Below are 22,974 nucleotides of genomic sequence, written 5' to 3'. Positions count from 1 at the left end.
AAGTTCAAAATGGAATCGCTCAGGGCGATTATTGCAAGCCTGGAGAATTTCATGGTATCACTGGACATCAAGGATGCTTACCTGCATGTCCTTATTTACCCTCTTCACCAGGAGTACCTCAAAATTGTGGTATAGGATTGTCATTACCAATTCCAGACGTTGCCGTTGGTCTGTCCCCAGCACTGAGGTATTTACCAAGGTAATGGCCGAAATAATTATCCCGTACTTGGACGATCTCCTTATAAAGGCGAGGTCCAGGGAGCAGTTGTTCGTCGGAGTAGCACTATCTCGGGAAGTGCTACACCAGCACGGCTGGATTCTGATTATTCCTAAGTCGCAACTGGTTCCTACGACGCGTCTACTGTTCCTGGGTATGGTTCTGGACACAGAACAGGATAAAAATGTGTTTCTCCCTGGGGAGAAGTCCAAGGAGTTGTTGTCTCTAGACAGAGACCTCCTAATACAAATACAGGTGTCTGTGCATCAATGCACGCGAGCCCTGGGAAAGATGGTAGCTTCTTACGAAGAAATTCCATTCGCCAGGTCCCATGCAAAAATCTTCCAGTGGGACAAGTGGTCCGGGTCGCATCTTCAGATGCATCGGCGGATAACCCTGTCTCCAAGGGCCAGGGTGTCGCTGTTGTGGTGGCTGCAGAGTGCTCATCTTCTAGGGGGGCCGCAGATTCGGCATACAGGACTGGGTCCTGGTGACCACGGATGCCAGCCTTCGAGGCTGGGGAGGCAGTCACACAGGGAAGAAACTTCCAAGGCTATGGAAAAGTCAGGAGACTTCCCTTCACATAAATATTCTGGAACTAAGGGCCATTTACAATGCCCTAAGTCAGGCTAGACCCCTGCTTCAACACCGGCCGGTGCTGATCCAGTCAGACAACATCACGGCGGTCGCTCATGTAAACCGACAGGGCGGCACAAGAAGCAGGATGGCGATGGCAGAAGCCACAAGGATTCTCCGATGGGCGGAAAATCATGTGTTAGCACTGTCAGCAGTGTTCGTTCCCGGCGTGGACAACTGAGAAGCAGACTTTCTCAGAAGACACGACCTCCACCCGGGAGAGTGGGGACTTCATCCAGAAGTCTTCCAAATGATTGTACACCGTTGGGAAAGGCCACAGGTGGACATGATGGCGTCCCGCCTCAACAAACAGTTACAAAGATATTGCGCCAGGTCAAGGGACCCTCAGGCGATAGCTGTGGACGCTCTGGTAACACCGTGGGTGTACCAGTCGGTGTATGTGTTCCCTTCTCTGCCTCTCTTACCCAGGGTAATGAGAATAATAAGAAGGAGAGGAGTAAGAACTATACTCATTGTTCCGGGTTGGCCAAGAAGAGCTTGGTACCCAGAACTCCAAGAAATGATCTCAGAGGACCCATGGCCTCTGCCGCTCAGACAGGACCTGCTGCAGCAGGGGGCCTGTCTGTTCCAAGACGTACCGCGGCTGAGTTTGACGGCATGGCGGTTGAACGCCGGATCCTGAAGGAAATGGGCATTCCGGAGGAAGTTATCCCTACGCTATTTAAAGCTAGGACAGAAGTGAACGCAAACCATTATCACCGCATATGGCGGAAATATGTTGCGTGCTGTGAGGCCAGGAAGGCCCCAAAGGAGAAATTTCAGCTAGGTCGATTTCTGCACTTCCTACAGTCAGAGGTGCCTATGGGCCTAAAATTGGGTTCCATGAAGGTTCAGATTTCGGCTCTATCGATTTTCTTCCAAAATAGAACTGGCTTCACTGCCTGAAGTTCAGACTTTTGTTAAGGGAGTGCTGCATAGTCAGCCCCCGTTTGTGCCTCAAGTGGCACCATGGGATCTCAACGTGGTGTTGGATTTCCTGAAGTCGCATTGGGTTGAGCCACTTAAATCCGTGGAGCTACAATACCTCACGTGGAAAGTGGTCATGCTGTGGGCCTTGGCGTCGGCCAGGCGTGTATCAGAATTGGCGGCTTTGTCATACAAAAGCCCTTATCTGTATTTTATATGGATAAGGCGGAATTGAGGACTCGTTCCCAATTCCTTCCTAAGGTGGTATCAGTTTTTCATGTGAACCAACCTATTGTGGTGCCTGCGGCTACTTGGGACTTAGAGGATTCCAAGTTACTGGACGTAGTCAGGGCCCTGAAAAGTATATGTTCCAGGACGGCTGGAGTCGGGAAAACTGACTCGCTATTTATCCTGTATGCACCCAACAAGCTGGGTGCTCCTGCTTCTAAGCAGACTATTGCTCGCTGGATCTGTAGCACGATTCAACTTGCACATGCTGCGGCTGGACTGCCGCACCCTAAATCTGTAAAAGCCCATTCCACGAGGAAAGTGGGCTCTTCTTGGGCGGCTGCCCGAGGGGTCTCGGCTTTACAACTTTGCCGAGCTGTTACTTGGTCGGGTTCAAACATTTTTGCAACAGTCTACAAGTTTGATACCCTGGCTGAGGAGGACCTAGAGTTTGCTCATTCGGTGCTGCAGAGTCATCCGCACTCTCCCGCCCGTTTGGGAGCTTTGGTATAATCCCCATGGTCCTTACGGAGTCCCAACATCCACTTAGGACGTTAGAGAAAATAAGATTTTACTCACCGGTAAATCTATTTCTCGTAGTCCGTAGTGGATGCTGGGCGCCCATCCCAAGTGCGGATTGTCTGCAATACTTGTTTATAGTTATTGCTTAACTAAAGGGTTATTGTTGAGCCATCTGTTGAGAGGCTCCGTTATATTTCATACTGTTAACTGGGTATTGTATCACGAGTTATACGGTGTGATTGGTGTGGCTGGTATGAGTCTTACCCGGGATTCAAAATCCTTCCTTATTGTGTCAGCTCTTCCGGGCACAGTATCCTAACTGAGGTCTGGAGGAGGGTCATAGTGGGAGGAGCCAGTGCACACCAGGTAGTCCTAAAGCTTTCTTTAGTTGTGCCCAGTCTCCTACGAAGCCGCTATTCCCCATGGTCCTTACGGAGTCCCAGCATCCACTACGGACTATGAGAAATAGATTTACCGGTGAGTAAAATCTTATTATAATCCACATCCTCGTATAGCCTTATTTTATCAATTGCCCAAAATACATAAAAGGTTAAATAATCCTCCAGGGTGCCCAAAAATATCAGGGATGGAATCTGCTACAGCAAGATTATCAGAGTTTGTGGATAGATATAGATATATATATATATATTTATTCTATCTTTCAAAAAGGCTGCGGCACTCGGGGTCTTAAGCAAAGTCAAGTGTATTTAAATAGTCAAATACATTCCACCTGATTGGATGGATATGTGGAAGGTTTTAAATTATAATGTTAATTCCTTGCATAAAAGGTTGGATAAAGCTGAAACCTTAGGACAGTCGGGGTCTCAGCCCATGCCTGATCCTATGTCGCAGAGGCCGTCAGGGTCTCAGAAGCGCCCACTATCCCAAATTGTTGACACGGATACTGACACGGATTCTGACTCCAGTGTCTATTACGATGATGCAAAGTTACAGCCTAAATTGGCTAAAGCCATCCGTTATATGATTATATAGCAATGAAGGAGGTGTTGCACATCACAGAGGAAACCCCAATCCCTGATGAGCCTTTCCCCCTTCACATGAGCTAAATGAGTTATGTGAAAAGGCTTGGGAATCTCCAGATAAAAAACTGCAGATTTCCAAACGGATGCTTATGGCGTATCCTTTCCCGCCAACGGACAGGTTCCGCTGGGAATCCTCCCCTAGGGTGGACAAAGCTCTAACACGCTTATCCAATAGGGTAGCCCTGCCGTCACAGGATACGGCCACTTTAAAAGATGCTGCGGATAGAAAGCAAGAGGGTACCCTGAAGTCCATTTATACACATTCAGGTACCTTACTAAGGCCGGCAATTGCGTCGGCCTGGGTGTGTAGTGCTGTAGCAGCATGGACGGATACCTTATCTGAGGAACTTGATACCTTGGACAAGGATACTATATTAATGACCCTGGGGCATATAAAAGATGCTGTCCTATATATGAGAGATGCTCAAAGAGACATTAGCCTACTGGGCTCTAGAATAAATGCAATGTCGATTTCTGCCAGAAGGGTCCTGTGGACTCTGCAATGGACAGGCGATGCTGACTCAAAAAGGCACATGAAGGTTTTACCTTACAAGGGTGAGGAATTGTTTGGGGAGGGTCTCTCGGACCTGGTCTCCACAGCTACTGCTGGAAAGTCAAATTTTCTCTGACGTCCTAGTGGATGCTGGGAACTCCGAAAGGACCATGGGGAATAGCGGCTCCGCAGGAGACTGGGCACAAAAGTAAAAGCTTTAGGACTACCTGGTGTGCACTGGCTCCTCCCCCTATGACCCTCCTCCAAGCCTCAGTTAGATTTTTGTGCCCGAACGAGAAGGGTGCACACTAGGTGGCTCTCCTGAGCTGCTTAGTGAAAAAGTTTAAGTATAGGTTTTTTATTTTCAGTGAATCCTGCTGGCAACAGGTTCACTGCACCGAGGGACTAAGGGGAGAAGAAGCGAACTCACCTGCGTGCAGAGTGGATTGGGCTTCTTAGGCTACTGGACATTAGCTCCAGAGGGACGATCACAGGCCCAGCCATGGATGGGTCCCAGAGCCGTGCCGCCGCCCCCCTTACAGAGCCAGAAGACTGAAGAGGTCCGGAAAATCGGCGGCAGAAGACGTCCTGTCTTCAATAAGGTAGCGCACAGCACCGCAGCTGTGCGCCATTGCTCTCAGCACACTTCACACTCCGGTCACTGAGGGTGCAGGGCGCTGGGGGGGGCGCCCTGAGACGCAATAAAAACACCTTAGATGGCAAAAAATACATCACATATAGCTCCTGGGCTATATGGATGCATTTAACCCCTGCCAATTTTTCCTTAAAAAAGCGGGAGAAAGGCCGCCGAGAAGGGGGCGGAGCCTATCTCCTCAGCACACTGGCGCCATTTTCCCTCACAGCTCCGTTGGAGGGAAGCTCCCTGACTCTCCCCTGCAGTCCTGCACTACAGAAACAGGGTAAAACAAGAGAGGAGGGGCACTAATTTGGCAGATAAATCTATACACCGCTATATAAGGGAAAAACACTTATATAAGGTTACCCCTGTATATATATATATATATATATATATATAGCGCTCTGGTGTGTGCTGGCAAACTCTCCCTCTGTCTCCCCAAAGGGCTAGTGGGGTCCTGTCCTCTATCAGAGCATTCCCTGTGTGTGTGCTGTGTGTCGGTACGTTGTGTCGACATGTATGAGGAGGAAAATGGTATGGAGGCGGAGCAATTGCCTGTAATAGTGATGTCACCCCCTAGGGAGTCGACACCTGACTGGATGGTCTTATGGAAGGAATTACGTGATAGTGTCAGCACTTTACAAAAGACTGTTGACGACATGAGACAGCCGGCAAATCAGTTATTACCTGTACAGGCGTCTCAAACACCGTCAGGGGCTCTAAAGCGCCCGTTACCTCAGATGGTCGACACAGACACAGACACGGACACTGACTCCAGTGTCGACGGTGAGGAAACAAACGTATTTTCCAGTAGGGCCACACGTTACATGATCACGGCAATGAAGGAGGTTTTGAACATTTCTGATACTACAAGTACCACAAAAAAGGGTATTATGTGGGGTGTGAAAAAACTACCCGTAGTTTTTCCTGAATCAGATGAATTAAATGAGGTGTGTGATGAAGCGTGGGTTTCCCCCGATAAAAAACTGCTAATTTCTAAAAGATTATTGGCATTATACCCTTTCCCACCAGAGGTTAGGGCACGTTGGGAAACACCCCTTAGGGTAGATAAGGCGCTCACACGCTTATCAAAACAAGTGGCGTTACCGTCTCCTGATACGGCCGCCCTCAAGGAACCAGCTGATAGGAAGCTGGAAAATATCCTAAAAAGTATATACACACATACTGGTATTATACTGCGACCAGCAATCGCCTCAGCCTGGATGTGCAGTGCTGGGGTGGCTTGGTCGGATTCCCTGACTGAAAATATTGATACCCTGGACAGGGACAGTATATTATTGACTATAGAGCATTTAAAGGATGCATTTCTATATATGCGAGATGCACAGAGGGATATTTGCACTCTGGCATCAAGAGTAAGTGCGCTGTCCATTTCTGCCAGAAGAGGGTTATGGACGCGACAGTGGTTAGGTGATGCGGATTCCAAACGGCATATGGAAGTATTGCCGTATAAAGGGGAGGAGTTATTTGGGGTCGGTCTATCGGACCTGGTGGCCACGGCAACGGCTGGGAAATCCACCCTTTTTACCCCAGGTCACCTCTCAGCAGAAAAAGACAGTCTTTTCAGGCTCAGTCCTTTCGTCCCCATAAGGGCAAGCGGGCAAAAGGCCACTCATATCTGCCCCGGGGCAGAGGAAGGGGAAAAAGACTGCAGCAGGCAGCCTCTTCCCAGGAACAGAAGCCCTCCCCCGCTTCTGCCAAGTCCTCAGCATGACGCTGGGGCCTTACAAGCGGACTCAGGCACGGTGGGGGCCCGTCTCAAGAATTTCAGCGCGCAGTGGGCTCACTCGCAAGTGGACCCCTGGATCCTGCAGGTAGTATCTCAGGGGTACAAATTGGAATTCGAGACGTCTCCCCCTCGCCGGTTCCTGAAGTCTGCTTTACCAACGTCTCCCTCCGACAGGGAGGCGGTATTGGAAGCCATTCACAAGCTGTATTCCCAGCAGGTGATAATCAAGGTACCCCTCCTACAACAGGGAAAGAGGTATTATTCCACGCTGTTTGTGGTACCGAAGCCGGACGGCTCGGTGAGACCTATTTTAAATCTGAAATCCTTGAACACTTACATACAAAGGTTCAAATTCAAGATGGAGTCACTCAGAGCAGTGATAGCGAACCTGGAAGAAGGGAACTATATGGTGTCTCTGGACATCAAGGATGCTTACCTCCATGTCCCAATTAGCCCTTCTCACCAAGGGTACCTCAGGTTTGTGGTACAGAACTGTCACTATCAGTTTCAGACGCTGCCGTTTGGATTGTCCACGGCACCCCGGGTCTTTACCAAGGTAATGGCCGAAATGATGATTCTTCTTCGAAGAAAAGGCGTCTTAATTATCCCTTACTTGGACGATCTCCTGATAAGGGCAAGGTCCAGAGAACAGTTAGAGGTCGGAGTAGCACTATCTCAAGTAGTACTACGACAGCACGGGTGGATTCTAAATATTCCAAAATCGCAGCTGATTCCGACGACACGTCTGCTGTTCCTAGGGATGATTCTGGACACAGTCCAGAAAAAGGTGTTTCTCCCGGAGGAGAAAGCCAGGGAGTTATCCGACCTAGTCAGGAACCTCCTAAAACCAGGCCAAGTGTCAGTGCATCAATGCACAAGGGTCCTGGGAAAAATGGTGGCTTCTTACGAAGCGATTCCATTCGGCAGATTCCACGCAAGAACTTTTCAGTGGGATCTGCTGGACAAATGGTCCGGATCGCATCTTCAAATGCATCAGCGGATAACCCTGTCTCCAAGGACAAGGGTGTCTCTCCTGTGGTGGTTGCAGAGTGCTCATCTTCTAGAGGGCCGCAGATTCGGCATTCAGGACTGGGTCCTGGTGACCACGGATGCCAGCCTGAGAGGCTGGGGAGCAGTCACACAGGGAAGAAATTTCCAGGGCTTGTGGTCAAGCATGGAAACGTCACTTCACATAAATATCCTGGAACTAAGGGCCATTTACAATGCCCTAAGTCAGGCAAGGCCTCTGCTTCAGGGTCAGCCGGTGTTGATCCAGTCGGACAACATCACGGCAGTCGCCCACGTAAACAGACAGGGCGGCACAAGAAGCAGGAGGGCAATGACGGAAGTTGCAAGGATTCTTCGCTGGGCGGAAAATCATGTGATAGCACTGTCAGCAGTGTTCATTCCGGGAGTGGACAACTGGGAAGCAGACTTCCTCAGCAGACACGACCTCCACCCGGGGGAGTGGGGACTTCACCCAGAAGTCTTCCACATGATTGTGAACCGTTGGGAAAAACCAAAGGTGGACATGATGGCGTCCCGCCTCAACAAAAAACTGGACAGATATTGCGCCAGGTCAAGGGACCCTCAGGCAATAGCTGTGGACGCTCTGGTAACACCGTGGGTGTACCAGTCAGTGTATGTGTTCCCTCCTCTGCCTCTCATACCCAAGGTACTGAGAATCATAAGAAGGAGAGGAGTAAGGACTATACTCGTGGCTCCGGATTGGCCAAGCAGGACTTGGTACCCGGAACTTCAAGAGATGCTCACGGAGGACCCGTGGCCTCTACCTCTAAGAAAGGACCTGCTCCAGCAGGGACCCTGTCTGTTCCAAGACTTACCGCGGCTGCGTTTGACGGCATGGCGGTTGAACGCCGGATCCTGAAGGAAAAAGGCATTCCGGATGAAGTCATCCCTACCCTGATCAAAGCCAGGAAGGATGTAACTGTGCAACATTATCACCGTATTTGGCGTAAATATGTTGCGTGGTGTGAGGCCAGGAAGGCCCCTACAGAGGAATTTCAACTGGGTCGTTTCCTGCATTTCCTGCAAACAGGACTATCTATGGGCCTAAAATTAGGGTCCATTAAGGTTCAAATTTCGGCCCTGTCGATATTCTTCCAGAAAGAACTAGCTTCAGTTCCTGAAGTTCAGACGTTTGTCAAGGGGGTACTGCATATACAGCCTCCTTTTGTGCCTCCAGTGGCACCTTGGGATCTCAGTGTAGTTTTGGGGTTCCTAAAATCACATTGGTTTGAACCACTCACCACTGTGGACTTAAAATATCTCACATGGAAAGTGGTAATGCTGTTAGCCCTGGCTTCAGCCAGGCGTGTCTCAGAATTGGCGGCTTTATCCTATAAAAGCCCTTACCTAATTTTTCATACGGACAGGGCAGAATTGAGGACTCGTCCTCAATTTCTACCTAAGGTGGTTTCAGCGTTTCACCTGAACCAGCCTATTGTACCTGCGGCTACTAGGGACTTGGAGGATTCCAAGTTGCTGGACGTAGTCAGGGCCCTGAAAATATATGTTTCCAGGACGGCTGGAGTCAGAAAATCTGACTCGCTGTTTATCCTGTATGCATCCAACAAGCTGGGTGCTCCTGCTTCTAAGCAGACTATTGCTCGTTGGATTTGTAGTACAATTCAGCTTGCACATTCTGTGGCAGGCCTGCCACAGCCAAAATCTGTAAAAGCCCATTCCACACGGAAAGTGGGCTCATCTTGGGCGGCTGCCCGAGGGGTCTCGGCTTTACAACTTTGCCGAGCAGCTACTTGGTCAGGGGCAAACACGTTTGCTAAATTCTACAAATTTGATACCCTGGCTGAGGAGGACCTGGAGTTCTCTCATTCGGTGCTGCAGAGTCATCCGCGCACTCCCGCCCGTTTGGGAGCTTTGGTATAATCCCCATGGTCCTTTCGGAGTTCCCAGCATCCACTAGGACGTCAGAGAAAATAAGAATTTACTTACCGATAATTCTATTTCTCATAGTCCGTAGTGGATGCTGGGCGCCCATCCCAAGTGCGGATTGTCTGCAATACTTGTACATAGTTATTGTTACAAAAATCGGGTTATTATTGTTGTGAGCCATCTTTTCAGAGGCTCCTCTGTTATCATGCTGTTAACTGGGTTCAGATCACAAGTTGTACGGTGTGATTGGTGTGGCTGGTATGAGTCTTACCCGGGATTCAAAATCCTTCCTTATTGTGTACGCTCGTCCGGGCACAGTATCCTAACTGAGGCTTGGAGGAGGGTCATAGGGGGAGGAGCCAGTGCACACCAGGTAGTCCTAAAGCTTTTACTTTTGTGCCCAGTCTCCTGCGGAGCCGCTATTCCCCATGGTCCTTTCGGAGTTCCCAGCATCCACTACGGACTATGAGAAATAGAATTATCGGTAAGTAAATTCTTATTTTTTGCCATATGTTCCCTCACAACCTAAGAAAGCACCGTATTACCAAATGCAGTCCTTTCGTTCACAAAAAGGCAAGAAAGTCCGAGGTGCGTCCTTTCTTGCCAGAGGCAGGGGCAGAGGAAAGAAGCTGCACAACACAGCTAGTTCCCAGGAACAGAAGTCCTCCCCGGCTTCCACTAAATCCACCGCATGACGCTGGGGCTCCACAGGTGGAGCTAGGCCCGGTGGGGGCGCGTCTCCGAAATTTCAGCCAAAAGTGGGTTCACTCCCAGGTGGATCCCTGGGCAATAGAGATTGTGTCTCAGGGATACAGGCTGGAATTCGAGGAGATGCCCCCTCACCGATACTTCAAATCGGCCCTGCCAGCTTCCCCCTTAGAGAGGGAAATAGTGTTAGCTGCAATTCACAAATTGTATCTTCAGCAGGTGGTGGTCAAGGTTCCCCTCCTTCAACAAGGAAAGGGTTATTATTCGACCATGTTTGTGGTACCGAAGCCGGACGGTTCGGTCAGACCCATATTGAATTTAAAATCCCTGAACATATACCTGAAAAGGTTCAAGTTCAAGATGGAATCGCTCAGAGCGGTCATCGCAAGCCTGGAAGGAGGGGATTTTTTGGTGTCTCTGGACATAAAGGATGCTTACCTTCATGTCCCCATTTATCCACCTCATCAGGCGTACCTCAGATTTGTGGTACAGGATTGTCATTACCAATTCCAGACGTTGCCGTTTGGTCTCTCCACGGCACCGAGAATATTTACCAAGGTAATGGCGGAAATGGTGTTCCTGCGAAAGCAAGGGGTCACAATTATCCCATACTTGGACGATCTCCTCATAAAGGCGAGGTCCAGAGAGCAGTTGCTGATCAGCGTAGCACGCTCTCGGGAAGTGTTACAACAGCACGGCTGGATTCTAAATATTCCAAAGTCGCAGTTGATTCCTACGACTCGTCTGCCCTTCCTGGGCATGATTCTGGACACAGACCAGAAGAGGGTTTATCTCCCGATGGAGAAGGCTCAGGAGCTCATGACACTGGTCAGAGACCTATTAAAACCAAAGCAGGTGTCGGTGCATCACTGCACGCGAGTCCTGGGAAAGATGGTGGCATCATACGAGGCCATTCCCTTCGGCAGGTTCCATGCGAGGACCTTTCAATGGGATCTGTTGGACAAGTGGTCCGGATCACATCTTCAGATGCATCGGCTGATCACCCTATCCCCCAGGGCCAGGGTTTCTCTCCTGTGGTGGCTGCAGAGTGCTCACCTTCTCGAGGGCCGCAGATTCTGCATTCAGGACTGGGTCCTGGTGACCACGGATGCAAGCCTCCGAGGGTGGGGGGGCAGTCACACAGGGAAGAAATTTCCAAGGTCTGTGGTCAAGTCAGGAGACTTGCCTTCACATCAATATCCTGGAACTAAGGGCCATATACAACGCCCTACGTCAAGCGGAGACCCTGCTTCGCGACCAATCAGTTCTGATTCAGTCAGACAATGTCACCGCAGTGCCTCATGTAAACCGCCAAGGCAGCACAAGGAGCAGGGTGGCGATGGCGGAAGCCACCAGAATTCTTCGCTGGGCGGAGAATCACGTAAGCGCACTGTCAGCAGTGTTCATTCCGGGAGTGGACAACTGGGAAGCAGACTTCCTCAGCAGGCACGACCTCCATCCGGGAGAGTGGGGACTTCATCAAGAAGTCTTCGCGCAGATTGCAAGTCGGTGGGAACTGCCACAGGTGGACATGATGGCATCCCGCCTCAACAAAAAGCTACAGAGGTAATGCGCCAGGTCAAGAGACCCTCAGGCGATAGCTGTAGACTGTTTATGTATTTCCTCCTCTTCCTCTCATACCCAAGGTGCTGAGAATCATAAGAAAAAGAGGAGTGAGAACAATACTCATTGGTCCGGATTGGCCAAGAAGGACTTGGTATCCGGATCTGCAAGAAGTGCTCACAGAGGACCCATGGCCTCTGTCTGTTCCAAGACTTACCGCGGCTGCGTTTGACGGCATGGCGGTTGAACGCCGGATCCTAGCAGAAAAAGGCATTCCGGATGAGGTTGTTCCTACGCTGATAAAGGCTATATATATTAGAGATGAGCGGATTCGGTTTTACTCGGTTCTCAAAACCGAATCTTATTGGCTATCCAAAACACGTGACATCCGTGAGCCAATAAGATTCGGTTTTGAGAACCGAGTAAAACCGAATCCGCTCATCTCTAATATATATATAGTGTGTGTATATGTGTGTGTGTGTGTGTGTGTGTGTATATATATATATATATATATATGTATATATATATATGTATGTGTGTGTATGTATAAGTATATATATATATATATATATATATATATATATATATATATATATATCCATAAAATGTTCTTTACTCGGAATTACTTCGTATTGCTTTGTCGGTAAATTTTCTGCATTTATTGTACTGCGTTGCCCTTGGATTTACCTTCCTATCATGTCTGCTACAAGGGGCGACTGTTCCGTGGCTGATCCCGCCATTCGCGGTGGTGACGTCATGGACCCCTTAGAGGATAACATTGCAGCTGGTTGCTCAAGTGCTGGGGGTTCTTTACCTCCCAGTCAGGTTGTAGCAATGGGGGCACATTCAGACCCACCTTGGGCTACTTTCTCTACATTGCTGAATACGCTTGTAACTAGACTCACACCCCCTATGGGACCACCTGTGCCTTTACAACCACAAGTTGTCCCTGCGGTTAATCCACCATGGGCAGATACTCTGTCCACTCAGTTGCAGCAATTCCATCAGACAATGGCTAAGCAGAAACTTGACCCTCGCCCGCCTAAGGCCAAGGGGCCCTCTAAGTGGGCCCTTCCTCGCAATCCTCTCATGTTACCTCTTCTGATGAAGAGGGTGTGTATACTGGATGCAGATGCTTCTGGTGGGGAATCTGTTTCACAGGTGGATGTTCCTGATCTCTTGGAGGCTATCAGACTGATTCTCCAAATTGATGACACACAACCTCAAGAGGCCTCTAAGAAACCTGATAGGTTCAAATGTCAGAAGGTCGCTAAACTTGTTTTACCTTATTCTGACCATTTGGTTGACCTACGTCAGGAATCCTGGGAGTGTCCAGGGAAAAAGTTTACGCCTCATAAGAAGATGCTAGCTCGCCATCCTCTAAGAGCTAAGTAAAAATTGGGAAACACCGCCACCAGTGGACTTGCAAGTCGCACGGCTGGTGGTTTCTTCTGCTCTGCCTGTCACAACCGTCACTTCTCTGAAAGAACCGACGGATAAGCGTGTTGGAGGGTTGCTTGAAGTCTATTTATACTCTCGCTGGAGCTGTGCATAGACCTACAGTACTATTGTGGCCTCTTGGGCTGCTGAAGCCGTCACTGCTTGGTTTCAGGAGGTGGAAGCGTAACTGCGGTCTAACATTCCTGATAATGCTAAACCATGTCTCTCGTATATTACGGCTTCTCAATACGTTCAGGAAGCGGCTTCTGATGCTGGAATTCTGGCGGCCAAAGCGGCTACTACGTCCATTCTGGCTCCCCGGATCCTGTGGTTACGGTCCTGGTCTGTGGATCTGGACTCTAATAAAACTCTGGAGGTTCTCCCTTTTAAGTGGAATATTCTTTTTGGGGAAGACCTCAACAAAATTGTTGCTGATCTTTCCTCTGCAAAGATTGCATGTCTGCCTAGTACTGCTCCTTCAGCTCCGAAGGCTAAGAGTACTTCCTTTTGTCCTCCAGGTAAAGCAAAGGGTCAGGCGTACCCGAAACGGTCACGCACTTCCAAGTCCAGTAAGCCCAAGCCTAAACGAGCCTGGGCTGCCCGTCGGCCTGCTTCCAAATCTGACAAGCCTGCTGCATGACGGGGCGGACGACCTCCTGAGGGATCCCAGCGTGGGAGGCTGACTTCTAGGGTTAGCTCAGGCATGGTTACAGACCACTTCAGACGCCTGGGTACGGGATATCGTCTCTCACGGATACGCCATCTCCTTCCAGAAGCATCCTCCTTGTCAGTTTTGCTTAACAAACATCCCTTCAAATCTGGTGAAAGCAAACGCTCTACAGGTGGTGGTGGTACGATCCCTCCTGGACACAGGAGTGGTAGTGCTGGTGCCTCTGACTCAGAGAGGCAGGGGGTACTATTCAACGCTGTTCCTAGTCCCGAAACCGAATGGGTCCTCACGGCTCAATCTCAAGTCTTTGAACAAATTTGTGCGAGTATCCAAGTTCTGTGTGGAGACTCTTCGCTTTATTGTTCTGGCTTTGGAGCCTGGGGTCTATATGGTATCCCTGGACATTACAGGATGCTTACCTACATATTCCTATTGCCATGTCGCACCAGAAGTACCTGCGGTTTGCTATTGGCAACCTACATTATCAATTCCGGGCCTTGGCTTTTAGGCGGACCACAGCTCCGCAAATTTTCACCAAAGTCATGGCGGCGGTGGTGATTGCTCTACTCCGCTGTCAGGGTATCAGGATCCTGCCGTATCTGAACGACTTGCTGATCCTGGCCAATTCACCAGAAGTTCTCCGTCGTCTGGATCTGATGGTCCAGTTTCTGCAAGCCCACGGGTGGCTCATCAACTGGAAGAAATCATACCTGGTCCCTGCTCAGAGCATGGTGCACCTGGGGGAACTGTTAAACACTCACAACCAGCGGTTGCTCTTGTCCCAGGAGAAGGTCCTGAACCTTCAGGACAGAATAAGATGCTTCCAGTCTCGCCCACTTGTGTCGATACACTTGGCGATGCAAGCACTAGGCCTTATGGTGTCGGCTTTCGACATGGTAGAGTATGGTCAATTTCATTCCCACCCTCTCCAGAAACTGATTCTAGCCAAGTGGGACGGCCTGCCTCACCGGATCAGGTCTCGCATGCTCTCCTTATCTCCGGAGGTCCGTCTGTCGCTAACGTGGTGAGCAGGGGGCGGCCCTTCTGGATCTCCAACTGGGTCCTTCTGACGACTGATGCCAGTTTGAGGGGTTGGGGAGAGGTGCTGGAGCAACACTCTCTTCTTGGTCGGTGGACCTGGGAGGAGTGTCTCCTCCCGATAAACATTCTGGAATTCCGGGCAGTGTTCAATGCGCTGACACTATTCCTGCCTCTGGTACGAACAGGCCTGTTCAAGTACAGTCAGATAACGCCACCACGGTGGCATTCATAAAACATCAAGACTGCATTCGAAGCTGCATGGCAATGTTGGAAGTGTCAATGATTCTTTGCTGGGTGGAACGCCATCTGCCAGCCATATCGGCAGTGTTCATTCCGGGAGTCCTGAACTGGGAAGCTGACTTCCTCAGTCGTCAGGACATACACGTCGGAGAGTGGAGTCTTCATCGAGAAGTATTTCAAATCCTAGTGGACAAGTGGGGCCTACCAGATGTAGACCTGATGGCGTCTTGACACAATCACAAGGTTCCGGTCTTCGGAGCAAGGACAAGGGATCATCAAGCAGCGTTCGTGGACGCACTGGCAGTTCCATGTAACTTTCGGCTGCCGTACGTGTTCCCTCCGGTGTCACTCCTGCCCAGAGTAATAAGGAAGTTCAAGCAAGAAGGAGGATTCCTACTTCTGATCACTCCTAGACGGCATTGGTTCTCAGACCTACAGGGTCTCACGTTAGAGCGTCCTCTTCTGCTTCCGCAGCGACCAGACCACCTCGTTCAGGGCCCCCGTGACTACCAGGATTTGGCCTGGCTGGCTTTGACAGTGTGGCTCTTGAAGCTTCAGTCCTGAGAGCCAAAGGTTTTTCTGAGGCGGTCATTCAAACTATGTTGAGGGCCCGTAAGCAGGTTTCTGCCTGGATTTATCATAGGGTCTGGAATTCTTACTTCACCTGGTGTGCCGCTAAAAATTGTGATGCTTTCAAGTTCAGTACTGCCAATCTTTTGGCTTTTCTGCAACAGGGCCTGGACTTAGGCCTTCGTCTTACCTCCCTCAAGGTTCATATTTCTGCCTTGTCTGTTTGGTTTCAGAAAAAAATTGTGACTCTTCCTGATGATCACACATTCACTCAGGGTGTTCTTTGGATTCAACCTCCCTATGTTCCTCCTGTGGCTCCTTGGGATTTGTCAGTTGCTCTGAATGCCCTATAAGAGTCTCTGTTTGAACCTCTTAAGCCTGTGGACCTCAAATGGCTTACACTTAAGGTCTTGTTTTTACTGGCTATTGCCTCTGCTAGACGGGTTTCAGACTTGGGTGCTTATCCTGTAGGTCTCCCTTTCTGATTTTTCACCGTGACCGGGCAGTTCTTAGAACGCGCCCTGGTTATCTACCTAAGGTGGGGTGGTCTTTCCACCTTAAGGGCTGGAACCACAATCCCTTGGTTATCTCCTGATTTATCCTCCAAAAAGCGGTCTTTGGATGTGGTACTGGCTCTCCGTATCTATGTGAAGAGGACAGCCTCCATTAGGAAGTCTAATTCTCTCTTTGTACTTTTTGTTTTTCACAAACGTGGCTGGCCTGCGAATAAGCAGACCCTGGCCAGATGGAGTAGAATGGTGATTGCACAAGCTTATGTACAGGCTGATCTTCCAGCTCCTGCTACTATCAAGGCCCATTCTACTCGGTCTGTTGGACCTTCTTGTACGGCCTGCCGTGGCGCAACTTTAGAACAATTGTGCAAGCCGGCTACGTGGTCCTCCGTGAACTTGTTCATCAGGTTCTATGCCTTTTGTTACTTCCGCCTTCCAGGATGCTTCCTTTGGACGCCGGGTTCTTGTGCCCGCTACAGTGCGTCCCCTCCCATGAGCAACTGCTTTAGGATATCCTGATGTTATTCCCTGTGGAATACCAGTTAGGGAGGCCAATCCCGGTCCGTTTTTTCAATCCCGAGATTGCAGTAGGGATCAGTGAAAGTTGGAGGGAGCAGCGCTGGAGGGAGGGTGGAGGGAGGGTGTAGGTAGCGGTGCGGGAGGTAGGAAGAGTGTAGGTAGCGGTGCGGGAGGTAGGAAGAGTGTAGGGACTCGGGAGGGAGGGTTGGTAGCGGCGTGGGAGGGAGGAAGGCTGTAGGGAGCACCACTGACTGCACGGAGGGAAAGAGGGTGGGTGTAAGTAACTACTTACTATTAGGCGGACGGCAACCATGGACACACGGAACGCGGCGGTATTTCAAATGAAGCGCCGGCCGCCAGCCAACCAGAGCTGGCGGACCGGCAGCCAATCGGGGAAGCGGCCGCAGCAGTCGCTCCTGATTGGCTGCCGCGGCAGCTACCCTGATTAGCTGCTGGTCCGCCAGCTCTGATTGGCTGGCGGCCGGCGCTACATTTGAAGTGCCGCCGCGTTCAACTTGTTCATGGCTGCCGCCCGCCTAATATTAGTAAGTAATATTACTTACGGCCACCCTCCCGCGAATGCTCAGTATAATCCCGTGAATCCCGGGATTGGATGCTCCAATCCCAGGATTCAAATCCCGGCATTTTTGGGCCCAAATCCCGGGATCCTGCCGATCCCGAGCCCGGGATTGGCCTCCCTAATACCAGTGTATCCTGCTGCAGAAAAGGAGATTTATGGTAAGACTTACCATTGTTACTCTTTTTGCGAGGTACACTGGATTCCACAGGGCTCCCACCCTAATTCACTTAGCTTCTTTGGGCTTGTATGGCATTAGATGCTGGTACCTTCTCCTGTCATGAGAATGTGGTTCTCTGGCTACTAACTGTCGTCTCTTTTGCCTGCTACTGCATTGGACTGATTAACAAAACTGAGCTCCAGTGCCTGGAGGCGGGAATATAGAGGAGGCGGTGCAGTGCATCCTGGGAACAGTCACAGCTTTAGCCTGTTGGTGCCTCAGATCAAGATCCAACTCTACACCCCGATGTTATTCCCTGTGGAATCCAGTGTACATCGTAGAAAGAGATTTAACAATGGTAAGTCTTACCATAAATCTCCTTTTCTGCAGCGGGATACACTTGGATCTTTAGCATGTTGGATCCAGAGGCACCAACAGGCTAAAGCTGTGACTGTTCCCAGGATGCATTGCATGGCCGCCTCTATAACCCCGCCTCCGGACACAGGAGCTCAGTTTGTAAGTTGGTGCCTGCATAGCAGGTCACTTAACAGCGTGGGCTGCGTGAGGCAGCCCCGAAAATAGTTTTTTTTTTTTTGAAGACTTCAAGGGCCACAGCACTTTCTATGTCATTATGACATGCTGTACTGCGGCTCCATTACCTCCCCAGCAGCGCTGCATACTCCCGCCGGTTCCCAGGTACTTGCAGCGGAGGCGCACTGGTCCACGGGCACACCACCGCTGACTCTCTCCTCGCGTGGCTGCATATCAGGGAGAAGGTAAGAGGGCACCACAGGTGGCACCCGCCGGCAAATCGCGGTCCCAGAATACGGACCGCGCCGCTGGCGTGGACACTGTACTGCACAGGGACCCCACTATATCCACCAGAGCAGGGAGCACAGGTCAGATTTTAAAAAATCAATTTTACATAGTCTCCACAGTACCCGGTGGTGAGGACCAGCATAGGGGATAAGGCGCTGACATGTAGCCCCTCCCCCAGATCCGTGCGCCATATCCTGCTGGTGTTCCCGCCCTGGAGCTTCAATTCACTCTCCCTCACTCCCCGACAGAGACTTTTGGCGCCATCTTTACACAAGTAGCTGTGGCTGATCTCTGGGACTGCAGGGTAACGTCTCCTAAGTAAATCCGCCTGCTTCATCAGCACTGTGACTTTACAGTCACTTACGTATTCTAAGTAACATTTTAGACAGCGGTAGTCAAGAACAAGTGTACTTCTACCTAAATATTTAGTAAAAATATTCTGAGATATATATATCTAGTATCTACTATGTGTGTGTATGTGTGTGTGTATATATATTTATATTAGTGTGTGTATAGTTTTACTTGTACAGTTTTATTGTTTATCTGAAATGACTTCTGCATTGTACCTGTGACTAGCTGCTGTGTGGATTTCATGCTCGTGGACCATACTTATTGCTGTCAATATATTCTGTACCCTGGGGGGGCTAGGTGCATCAGGGCTCCCTCTCTTCCCCTCCCTCTCTCTCCCTCCCCCTCCCTCTCTCTCTCTCTCTCTCTCTCCCCCTCCCTCCCTCTCTCTCTCTCTCCCCCTCCCTCCCTCTCTCTCTCCCCCTCCCTCTCTCTCTCTCTCTCTCTCTCGCAGAAAGCTTTAACTATGTTAAATCTTCCATAAAGCTCCTTTTCAGTGTGTTGCATGTAATACACCGTTAATGGATTGTGGCCTTTCATTTTGTATTTAAGGTGAATGAGCACTATCCCAGTTATGACTTGGTCTCAAGAAAAAAGTTCATCAAAGCAACCGTTAAAGAGGTGAGTGTAGATATCACACCACAGAAAGGTGTGTAGCATGTTAGAATCTATGTGCTGTTTCTATAAAGTTTTATTTCAAAATGTATGTTTCAATCCAACCCATCCATCCCCCTTTTATGCTCTGCATTACATTATTTTATGTGTTGTTGTTTTTTCCTTTTGTTTAATGATTTTTTTATTTACATTTTTTCCTCTACAGCTTATCTCTTGAATCGTCTACAAATTATTTTATTCATCATCATAGAACATACATGGACTGATTTGTGTTGTGCTACTCTGGAACACAAGTTCTGATGCTCTGCTGACACCAGCAAAAATGTCTTTGTTTTTACCACTTTGGGTACAATGTATTTTTAAGCAGGTTTTACTTCTTTAAGTTCAAATTTCTATGTAAATTGCAAAATATAAAGTGTTGGGTTGTTTGTTGTTTTTTGTTTTTTTGTTACTGGTATTTTTAGCAACCTTAAATCTCATTTTCATTTTAGACCATTCTGTGCTGGAGTGGCAGATGGCATTTCAGTTAAGATTTTATTTGAAAATAAAGTACATTTATTGCAATATAAAAGAACATTAAAAAATTAATTTTTCCCTAAACACAGTTATGTGGTTTGCAAAATGATGTTCGCATTACTGCAGTCACCGGTTATACAGTACTCTCCAGCACTAGAAAAGTACTAATGACATCTTGATTTAACTTTTTTTTTGCTTCCTTTTTATTTATTGTCAAATGATCATTTGCAGTGCATCCAATGACAAAGCAGATGCTATTAAAGTTTTTGTTTTGTACTTTACTTTTTTTTGTGGTCTTTTCCTCCTAAAAGCAGTAATATTTTTTCCATCAATAGTTTTTATTGTGCAGGAAAAAATATAACATTTATGGGGTACAAAACAAAATGATAGGGGAATATAACACCATACAATTCAATGGGAGGTATGAGAGGAACTTAATGGGTTAGGGGGGGAGAGGGGGGGGGAGGAGGGAGCATCCAGACATAGGGAGGAGGTTAGTTCAACAGCATTGAGCATGAGGGAGGCAACATGTACATAGTCGAGATTATCAGCAACACGGAAAATCATAGGAGTCATTGGTATCTATTAGATTATAGAGAATAGGGGAACGTCCCGGGAAGCTCGATAGAGAGCGGAAATGGGGTAAGGTAGGTTATAGATGGGCGTCTCGTCTATACTTTTCTTGGTATGGGGAGGGGTGACCTCTTCTCCAGGATAAGCAGGGGAACATTGTTGCCTCTAGAGGGGGTTAGGCTGTTCCGTTAAGCTAAAGGGGGAGGAGGTATCAGTAGCTGGTTTTTGAAAGTATTGAGAACCATCTTTTGAGGACACGAAGAGGTGCCATGGGGACCACTTTGTTTTGTGGGGGGGTGAACTAGTGGATGGAGGGTTGTACTCTGTTTCCATGAGGAAGTGATGGTTTATCTTTTGGATAGCCTTATGCAGGGTGGGTGGTGAGGCCTGTTTCCACATCTGAGCTAGGTTGGCCCGAGCGGCTATTAAGATATGGCCTAGAACGTATCTGGCTGAAGGTGGAACTGTGGGGGGGAATATATGGAACAGTGCGACAATCGGGTCAGGTGTAATATTGATGGATAGGACCTTGTTTATCAGGTCAAATATTTCTATCCAGTAGTTGGCGATCACAGGGCAATTCCAGAAAATATGGAAGATGCGGCCTGGCGAGCCACACTGTCTCCAACAATTATTACTCTGGGAAGGCCAGAATTTATGGAGTCGATCAGGGGTCAGGTACAGTCTATTTATTAGTTTTATTTGCATTTCCGTATGGTTTAAACATTTGGACATGGAATATGAGGATAGGAAAATAAGACGCCATTCGTTTGGAGTCAGGGTTCTACCTAGATCTTGTTCCCATTTCAGTTGTGCGTTAGATTTGGAATGAGTTGAGGGGGTTATGAGGAGTTTGTACCAGTATGAGATGTCACCTTTTGCTTTAGTTAGGGCAAGGCGAGAGAAGAGTGTGGATGAAGTCGCTTGAGGAGTTAAATAAGTAGCAGGAATTGATCTCCACCAATGAGCGATTTGCAAATAGTGGAAGTACTCTGTGGCTGGTAGCGCAAATCGTGACCGAAGATCTGAGAAAGGTAGCAAAAATAGTCCATCTAGTAGGTCAGCTAGTTGAAGAATGCCTGCCTGTTTCCATTTAGATAAGTTAAGGTGAGGGATCATCAGTGATAATGTAGTAACGGAGATCTGCGGTATATTAGAGATATGCGAGGGGAGGGAGGTGGACAATTTGTCCCAAGAGCGTAGTGTAGCTTGAGTGGATGGAAGGAGATTTGTCGAAGGGGGTCGAAGCGGTTTAGGGATACGGAACAGGTCGGCTAGGGGGATTGGGTTTGCTCGAGCTTGTTCGATCTCCACCCAATTCAATTGCTGGTGGGCCTCAAAGTAGTGTTTAGTGGAGGCCAACAGAGAGGCTTCATGATACAGGGAGATGTTAGGTAGACTGAAGCCACCAAACTCTCTCGGTAAGACCATTCTAGATAAGGCTAGTGAGGGGGGTTTTGAGGCCCAGATATACCGAGACATGATAGTGGAACAGGCTTGGAGGATCTTTTTTGGGAAGGGGTAAGGTATTGTGCGGAAGAGGTACATTAACTTGGGAAGCAGGGACATTTTAAATGCTGCCATACGTCCTAGCCAGGAGACCTCGTAGGCTGCCCAGGATTTTGTAAGGTTGTCCAATGACTCCACTAAAGGAGAGCGGTTGGTGGAGAAGACATCAGAAGGGGAGACAGGGATGTTGACACCTAGATATTTTAATGTGGATTTCCTCCAGTTGTAAGGGTAGGAGGATTGAAGCGTTGGAAGGGACTGGGATAGATTGAGGGGGAGGGCGTCCGTTTTGGTCGTGTTAAGTTTGTAATAAGATGCTAGGCTATAGGCTTCTAAGGTCGAGTGTATTAAGGGTAGAGTTGTAGAGGGGTTAGAAATGAAGAGGAGAACGTCGTCTGCAAATAGACTCAGTTTGTGGGAAGATGATTCAATCTGTAATGCCGGAATTTGAGGGTTATCTCGTATCGAGATTGCGAGGGGTTCGATTGAAAGGGCAAATATTAGGGGGGATAGGGGGCAACCCTGTCTAGTACCATTTGTAATACCGAAAGGTTCAGATAAAAAGCCACCATTGAACACTCGGGCCGAAGGAGAGCTGTAGAGCGCCAAAATAGAGGTTAGGATACGGTCTCTAAAACCAAATCGTCGTAAAGCTTCCTGCATGTATTTCCAGTTCAGTCTATCAAAGGCCTTCTCCGCGTCCAGGGACAGCAAGAGCAGGCCCTGGTCTCCAGCCAAGGAGTCTATTAAGTTAAATACTCTCCGAGTGTTGTCAGATGCCTGTCTACCCGGTACGAAGCCCGTTTGGTCTGGGTGTATCAAAAGTGGGAGGTAACTGTTAATTCGAGTCGCTATCATTTTGGCGTATAGTTTAATGTCGCAATTTAGTAATGCAATGGGGCGGTAGTTGTGGACAAAGGCGGGGTCCTTTCCGGGTTTTGGGATAGTGACAATACGAGCTTCTAACAGTTCAGAGGGGAGAGAGCCTTGGTCTGAAAATGTATTAAAGAGGGCCGTCATAGGAGAAGAGAGGACATCATGAAAGGTAGAATAGAAGTCAGCTACAAATCCGTCTGGGCCGGGGGCTTTGTTTCTAGGAGAGGATTTAATAGCTGCGGAGGTTTCCTCCGCTGTCCACGGAGCGTTGAGAGTAGATAGTTGTTCGTGAGTGAGTGTAGGGAAAGATAAATTATCCAGGAAAGAGGAAATAGAGAGGGGAGTGGGT

General features: G+C 48.8%; 1 protein-coding gene across 2 annotated transcripts in view; it reads left to right on the top strand.

The window, feature by feature from the left end:
• The window catches only part of DEK (DEK proto-oncogene), a 522,032-nt gene extending 502,084 nt beyond the window's left edge, over positions 1–19,948 (top strand). For both annotated transcript variants that reach the window (XM_063923232.1, XM_063923231.1), the window contains 2 exons: positions 19,089–19,157; positions 19,357–19,948. In XM_063923232.1, the coding sequence (XP_063779302.1) occupies positions 19,089–19,157; positions 19,357–19,368 (81 nt within the window). In that variant the 3' untranslated portion in view covers positions 19,369–19,948. The remainder of the gene's footprint in view (positions 1–19,088; positions 19,158–19,356) is intronic.
• Positions 19,949–22,974: the final 3,026 nt, after the last annotated feature.

Source organism: Pseudophryne corroboree, chromosome 5 (assembly GCF_028390025.1).
Source record: "Pseudophryne corroboree isolate aPseCor3 chromosome 5, aPseCor3.hap2, whole genome shotgun sequence".
NCBI lineage: Eukaryota > Metazoa > Chordata > Amphibia > Anura > Myobatrachidae > Pseudophryne > Pseudophryne corroboree.
The sequence above is the reverse complement of the archived record's forward strand: the minus strand, read 5'-3'. Positions and strand labels throughout refer to the sequence as shown.